This window comes from Schistocerca cancellata, chromosome 12, assembly GCF_023864275.1.
Source record: "Schistocerca cancellata isolate TAMUIC-IGC-003103 chromosome 12, iqSchCanc2.1, whole genome shotgun sequence".
NCBI classification, from domain to species: domain Eukaryota; kingdom Metazoa; phylum Arthropoda; class Insecta; order Orthoptera; family Acrididae; genus Schistocerca; species Schistocerca cancellata.
Window position 1 is genome coordinate 159,188,456 of NC_064637.1, and position 8,285 is coordinate 159,196,740.

The 8,285-nt window shown below is 40.8% G+C and overlaps 1 protein-coding gene across 1 annotated transcript in view; it reads left to right on the forward strand.

Moving 5' to 3' along the window:
- LOC126109862 (protein unc-45 homolog B) overlaps positions 1-8,285 on the forward strand; it is a 128,430-nt gene that overhangs the window by 92,678 nt on the left and 27,467 nt on the right. Inside the window, exon 11 of the mRNA XM_049914928.1 lies at positions 6,532-6,804. Coding sequence (XP_049770885.1) covers positions 6,532-6,804 — 273 coding nt within the window. The remainder of the gene's footprint in view (positions 1-6,531; positions 6,805-8,285) is intronic.

Below are 8,285 nucleotides of genomic sequence, written 5' to 3' on the forward strand. Positions count from 1 at the left end.
TTGAAGCATCTTGTATTTAATTCAGAAAGTGTTACATTAATTATTGAGCTGAGTTGAGAGAGAGGCTTTACTGCACAGTAGGGAACTAGCAAATTGTTGTGCCAAAGAAAGGTTCCCCCGTAACAAAAGAACTAACTGCTTTGTAATACTTGTCAGTTTTTAATTTTTTATTGCTGTTTAATGTAGATACTATGCAGCCATCACTTTCTTGCTAGGTGGCAAGTGTGATGGCTTAAAAAAAGTAAGCAAATACAGGGCACACAAATACAGAAACTGTCCACGGAAATACTCTCAATTATATGTGACAGTTAGTCGGTTAAAAAGTCCACAATGAGGTTAAAAAGTCCACAATGATTCTAGGAGTCACCATATTGTTTGATGTGAACATGGTAGGAAGCTAGTGGAAAGTTGGTGAATCATCTTGCTTTTAATCTCTTGCATAATGATACTTATTAATCACGATACTGCTCTCGGGAGAAAAATATGTGATTTGAATCACCTTCTCATGATGATTGGCACAAGCTAGGCGGGGAGTCTGTGATGTTTGTCCCATGGAGGTGAGTGGGAAAGTTTCCGTGATGGAAGCACATCCGCAGAATGAACATTACGTCAGGTGCTGCCTGCCATACATCCAGTCGATAAACCACCACCTTCTGTGAGGGGAGGGGGCAATTTTCATGTATATTACTGGTCGCTCTAGGCCATCATGTTTGTTCCCATATTTATTTCCAAGTATCATATACCATTGTTTTAAGTTTATATATGCGATGGGATGCATTGAAAAAGATGACACACAAATGCACGGTGTATGTTGCATCCTGTGTGAAGATCTTCATGTACTGGTTTTGTCGACTGCCTCTGTGTGCTGCTCATCATAACCCTCACTTATTAATGTAAACAACACCTGTAACAGGAAACAGTTCTTGAAGAAATGTTTGTCGAGTCTCAATAGAACCTACAGTAAAACTCCCTTTTTACACATTTCAGCAGACTGACACAAAGAAGTGTAAAATGCGGGGAAGGGTAAAATACAGGAACACATAGGAAACACAAGAAGCTGCAGATTTTGTGCCTATTGTTCTCTGTTTATGAAGACTGCCAACTTTAGTGTTTTAACCAGTATTGTGTTACAAGTTTTATTTACCGTAATTTTACGCTGAAGAGCCAAAGAAACTGGTATACTTGCCTAATATGTGGGGCCCGTGTGAGCATGCAGAAGTCCCAAAACACAATGTGGTGTGGACTCAACTAATGTCTGAAGTAATGCTGAAGGGATGTGACACCATGAATCCTGCAGGACTGTCCATAAATCCATAAGAGTATGAGAGGGTGGAGATCTCTTCTGAACAGCACATTGCAAGGCATCCCAGATATGCTCAACAATGTTCATGTCTGGGGAGTTTGGTGGCCAGTGGAAGTGTTTAAATTCAGAAGAGTGTTCCTGACACCACTCTGTAGCAATTCTGAGTGTGGGATGTCGCATTGTCCTGCTGGAATTGCCCAAGTCTGTCAGAATGTACAATGGACACGAATGGATGCAGGTGGTCAGACAGCATGCGCATGTACGTGTCACATGTCAGTCATATCTAGACGTATCAGGAGTCCCATACCACTCCAACTGCACATATTTCTCACCATTACAGAGCCTCCACCAGCTTGAACAATCCACTGCCCACTGATATGCAGTGTCCACGGATTCGTGAGGTTGTCTCCATACCAGTATGCCTCCATCTACTCGATACAAACGAGACTCATCCGACCAGGCGACACGTTTCCCTTCATCAACAGTCCAACATCGGTGTCGATGGGCCCAGGTGCGGCATAAGGCTTTGTACTGTGCAGTCATTAATAGTACACGAGTGGGGCTTTGGCTCTGAAAGCCCATATCGATGATGCTTTGTTGAATGGTTCACATACTGACACTTGTTGATGGCCCAGCATTGAAATCTGCAGCAATTTGCTGACTGGTTTCACTTCTGTCACGTCGAACAATTCTCTTCATTCATCATCGGTATCTTTCTTGCGGGATCTTTTTCCGGCAGCAGCAATGTCAGAAATTTGATGTTCTACCAGATTCCTGATATTCATGGCACACGTGTGAAATGGTCCTACGGGAAAATCCCCACATCATCATTACCTTGGAGGTGCTGTGTCCCATTGCTCGTGCACCAATGAAAACACCACGTGCAAACTCAGTTAAATCTTGATAACCTGCTATTGTTGTAGCAGTAACCGATCTAACAACTGCGCCAGACACTTGTCTTATATGGGTGTTGCTGACCACGGCACCGTATTCTGCCTCTTTACGTATCTCTGTATTTGAATACGCCTACCTGTACCAGTTTGTTTGGCATTTGACTGTATAATGACTATTAGTAATAAGTCTCACATTTGAACTAGATTATCTTTCTAATGTAGTTTCACAAAAAAACCTTTGCTTCCATGTTTTATTTAAACCATTGGATGTGATCAGAGAGAAGAAAAGAACTCTCACTTGCGTGTGTATTAGCACTGAGCACGGGTTTTCCTGTTCACTCTGATTGTGTCAGATGGCGTAGATAAAACCTGGAAGCAAAAGTCTTTTGTGAAACCACATTAAAAAGATATATGTGTGTTCTAATGTAAGACTTATTAGTGATAATCATAATAAAATTACAGTAAATAAAACTTTTAATACAATATCGGTTAAAACACTAAATTTGGCAGTCTTCATAAACAGAGAACAATAGGCTCAAAATCAACAGCTTGTTTGCTGAGGAGGAGGTCACTTAGTTCAGGGACATCCCAGGTGAGAAAGAGGGCAGAAATTGTCGTCGAGTTACGGAACATCTCGAGGAGGAATGTTTACATCTGTCATCAGGTTGTACCGACCTAAGACTGCACACCAATTACAGATTAGCATATTTGATGCTGAAGTAGCAACGATTTGTGAAAGCCCATTATAGAGATGGCTGTCTTCAAAAGCACTGTTATTTGTATAAATGACTGTGAAAGCAAATTAAAGCTGTTGTAATAAAACACAATGAGCAGGAGGAAGGTTGCACTACTAATGTCAGCATCATCAGATTGTGATTATCATTAATGCAGTGACTCAGCGTACTTTCCCACCCTTTCAAACACTGCAAACCTATAACGCAGGCGACCGTGGGCCGACACACCGACAATGAAAGTCTCGCTTACCGTGCTAACACTACATTATACGATCAGTAATTCTGCATATAGTCTGCTTTCCGCTTTGTTCCCAGGCTTACTTCGAGCAGGAATATGATGTGCTTTTTGCAGAAGCCAGTGTTAAAAGCTGTGATAATGTCAAAGAAAACTTAAAATGTGGGAGATATTGTAACACAGAATTGTTAATTACAGGAAAACGTGATATTGAGAGAATAGGGCTTCTGTTGGGACGAGCAAAAATGAACGTAAAAAGGGGGAACACATAAAGTGCGGGAACATAAAAATGAGATTTTTACTGTGTATGGAGGTCGCTCCAGAGTAGAAATATCAGTTTCCAACACTAGTCGGTTAAGATGTATTTCACAAGTAAAGTTCCAGGTAGGCAAGAGATGGTGAAGATACCAAGTTCAGGATCTTTTGTACTAAAGACACAGTAAATTCTGCAGTTTCCCCTTTTAGAGGAGGTCAAGTAATGGCAAACTGAGGCAGAGCCAGCCACAATGGATCCTCACATGACCGACCTGCAATTGTGTTTGTGTTATCCACCGTAATTGCCCGTACCAGACGTATGTGATGTTACATGTATCCATTAATTGTCTGCACATCCCATCCACAGAAAATTCAGTTGGATTTCCATATCACACTGGCTCAACTACTTTCTGCATTACGGTCATGAAATGAATGTTGTTGCCTTCTGTTGTTGTTATGGTAAGAGTCGATAGTACACTTAATGGGCCAAATATGACAGGCATCTTGTTCAGACCAGATGACCTAAGAAATTGGAGAGCTTGCATGGTAGCCACTGTTCTGAGGGAGGGATAATGATTGTATAAAACAAAAGAAGGTGCTAGCCACAGATGGTGAATCCAGTGTTTGTGACCCATCAGTGAACGTCATAATCACATCTGGCCATTACATTTCCATGGTTGTCAAGAATTTGTTAATGGTTGATATTTCACATTTGAGGCACAGATAGATCTTGCATGAACTGGATAGCATAGAAGAGATATTTATAAGGGCTAGTTTGCCTGCTTGACTTGGTATTAAGAAATTGTTTGTGTGGGGCAGCATTTGCCATTAAGCAGTTGGCTTTAGGTTTCATTAATAAAAATAATCGGTCCATATCATTTATTATACACTCCTCTTGTGCAAATATACTACTCACAGCTCCTTGCCAAATATTTGGATGACACTGAAAAATGCAATTGAAACCTAAATTGCAGTTACAAATGTATACTTCTTGGAAATAACATCAATGAGGAATAATTTCATTTTGATGCCTCATTTTTTTGCTGTTTCTGTCATTCAGTTTACGTTACTTTTGACAGAACAGTTGTTTTAGGATTGGTTGTACCATCTTCAGCTGTGTGTGTTTTTAAAATCATTTATTCATTGGTGCTACATCAGCAGCCCCTTTATACATCAAACAGTGTTACAAAAAATGCTAACAAATATTCTTGCGTTAATAAACACAATGTATACCTAACATTATTTCAGCACATTATCATTAGATGAAGAAATTGTAATTTGTTCTATCCATTAATTAAAGTAAGTCACTTATAGCTACAAAATAATTGTGTTTCATAATAATTGCAGCCAGTTATTAAATAAATCGACCTTCAAGAGTATATAATAGCAGTAATTGTGAACTCAAATGGCCACAAAACAGGACTGTTGCTCAGTGAGAGTATTGAAAAGTATATTTTGAGTACATAGATCAACCATATGAATATGTAAACAGTCTCTTACCATCAGTATACACCCTGTAGTTAGCATTGGTTAGTCAGAATGAGCTCTGTCTATGAAGTTCCACTATCTGTGTGTAATATGAGTAATGTGTGCGTGAACGGTTCTTAAATAACGACAAGTGTAAACTTGTAGACCCAATAACAGCACAACATACAAATTCATATGGGGTGTCCTCCCCTCCATAATAAATCACACGTTCTTAGCTCACCACAAAAGTGAAGTTTGTAGTCACTGCAAAATAGGATCACAAACCGTAACTAATCTGTCAACCCTGTAATGTCACTGCTCGGACATGACCAAACAGCTTTCCACATGATACTGATAGCACATAAGACAGGCAAATTCGAATCCCACTTGAAGCCTTGTGTTGCCTCTCTAAACAAGATACCATTAGTACGTAGAACAACTACATTCAATGTCAAAGCCTTAATAGTAGTCATGTGGCATAATAACCCACACATAATTATGCTGCATGACTACTATTAGGTTTTGACACTGAATGTAGGTGTTGTGCCTGTGAATGGTATCTTGTTTAGCTAGACACAACATACAGCTTCATATTCAGATTTGCCTGTCTTTTGTGCTATCCTTATCCCGTGGAAGCTGTTCGGTCATGTCAGACGTGTGATATTTGCTTGTGGTGAGGAGGGGGATTTGGGGGGGGGGGGGGGGGGTTGCAAACAGGTGATCTCTCTCTCTCTCTCTCTCTCTCTAATGGATTCCTCAGAAAGCCAGCAACTTTTAATTATGTTTTATGTGCTTCTTCTCCTGTCCTGTGAGTCGTCTCCTCTACTCCTTAATTATTTGCATTCTGCAGGAACTTTTGTTATCATATAAATTATTAGGTAATTGCTGGTAGCTTCGAACATAGTGTAAAAGATTCTTAATAGTAACTTCCTGGTTCAAATCTCGCCAATATCAGTATTTTTTTAATCCCATATGCATTGACAATTAGAAACTTAATTTAACAAATGTTGAATCTGTTTTTAAATAAAAATGATACCTTTTTATTTTTAATGACTGTTTCCATAGAAATAAATTAAAATTTGTTACAGACAGGCAAAATTGCTTATTCCTAAACGAAAAAGTATTATAAAAAGATGTTATTTTATTTAAAAAATATGATTGAATGTTTGTTGGTTAATGTTTCTACTTTTTAATGTAAAACAAGTTGATGTTAGCAAGGTTTGAACAAACAATCTTGCAGTTGCGAGACTTAGAAATTATGCACTAAGTTACTGGAACCTGTGTTCATAATTTGCAAATGGTTTTACTCTTAACAGTGCAAAGAAATCTTCTAATCTTCAAAGGTGTCTTTATCTCCAGCTTCTTGAGAATTGCATCATACTGCTTTAGGATATTGATGTCAGGGCATGCAGCTTCAAGTCATATAAGTATGAATAAAATCAAAGAGGGCCAACATGTAAGGTCCGCTCATCAAAGTATATATGAACTTTTGTTCAGGCTCGGACTGTATTTGCAATATGTTACACGTTTATTCTGCTAGTTCGTTTTTTTAACTATTGTAATAGTACCTCTGCGGTTTGCTTCTCACACCGGCAAAATACACTGTCGACGAGATTCACAGTAACCGCTCGGTCCGTTCCACAGGTCCTCGGAAAGGAGGGCGTGACTTCGGCCCTGGTAGCTCTGGCGAAGACGGACAGCCACAATGCGCGGGAGCTGATCGCACGCGTGCTGAACGCGCTGTGTGGGGAGACGGAGCTGCGCGGCATTGTGGTGCAGCAGGGCGGTGCCAAGGCGCTGCTGCCGCTGGCGCTCGAGGGCTCCGAGCGGGGCAAGCGGCAGGCCTCGCAGGCGCTCGCCCGCATCGGCATCTCCATAGACCCCAAGGTCGCCTTCCCCGGCCAGCGCGTGCTCGAGGTGAGTGAAGTGTACACCTTTCTGTTCCAGCTTGAGGCAGGATTGTGGTCATTACGTGTTAGAGGCAGTCAAATAAAAACCAAATACCCGCCACAGTAAGACTGTGGAATCGTTCCACACGCGTTGCAGACATTTATCCCACCGGGAGACGGGATGATCAATTCGTGTTTCATAGAACGCGGTCGGCCACTGACAGATCCGTGATAGCATCCACTCTTCCACTTTCTCGCCTTACTGAAACCGATGTCCACACGTCATTCTTCAGGCTACTATAGATGTGGAAACTGCACGGTAAAAGATCATGGTTGTACAGAGGATGTTGCAGTGTTTCTCAATGAATTGATAGCAATTTTTACGTCCATTTCACTTACAGTGTGTCCACGACCTGCAACCAGTTGATTATCCATCCAGAGCACAGTTTTCGCAGTGGTACCTGGAACAGTGTGAAATGCATACTACATTCCCATCCTCTGTGTTGTTTACCGGTGATGCAACGTTTGGGTGTGATGGAGTCTTCAACATGCACAATTCGCATGGTTTGAGTGAGGATAACCCACATGCCACAGTTACTAGCGATCATTAAGTGCAGTTCTTCATTAATGTGTGGGTCGGTGTTGTTGGGGACTGTTTAATTGGGCCGTATCTGCTACCTAGACCATTAAATTGCAGACACTATTACAATCTTCATGCTAGAGCATTGCCAGAATTGCTGTAAGACATTCCGCTCCCTACAAGACAACGCATGTGGTTCCGACATGATGGGGAGCTGGCACATTTCAGACATCGTGTGCATCGATTCCTGGACCAACGGTTCCCAGAAACGTGGATTTGCAGAGGTGGTCCTGTACCATAGCCTGCTCGATCTCCAGATATGTCCCCTCTGGACTTTTTTGTGTAGGGAGAGATGCGCAACCTTGTTTACGCAACTCCTGTTGCATCAGAAGAGGATCTGGTTGCCCGGATTGTAGCAGCAGCAGGAATGATTCAGGATACTCCTGGGGTTTTTGCCCTTGTCAGACAGAACATGATCCGACGTTGTAACCTTTGTTTACGTGTCAATGGAGGCATTTTCGAAAATCTACTGTAACTGAAATTGGTTTGTGTCAATTTGTTGTCCCTTGGTCATAAAAAATGGAAAAGTGTTTGGGGTTTAATTAATTTGCCGCCAGAGAAACCTTCCTCTACCAGTTTAAATACTCCTCAAAGGAAAAAATGACATTAGGAAAAAATATTTGTTTTGATGTCCCCTACAACCTCCCAGAGTTTGTCGGTTTAAATACTTTTCATCCTGTATATGCAATAATAATTACTTGTGTGTGTGTGTGCCTCATATTGATAACTTTGACTAAATATGTTATATTTACCACATTAGTAATATGTGCTGGAACAATAGGTTGTATATCCATATGTACAACATTTCAGTAACTGTACTTAAGTGTCTCAAGCGAAAGACATAAAAGGCTTCAAAATTGACTGCAAAT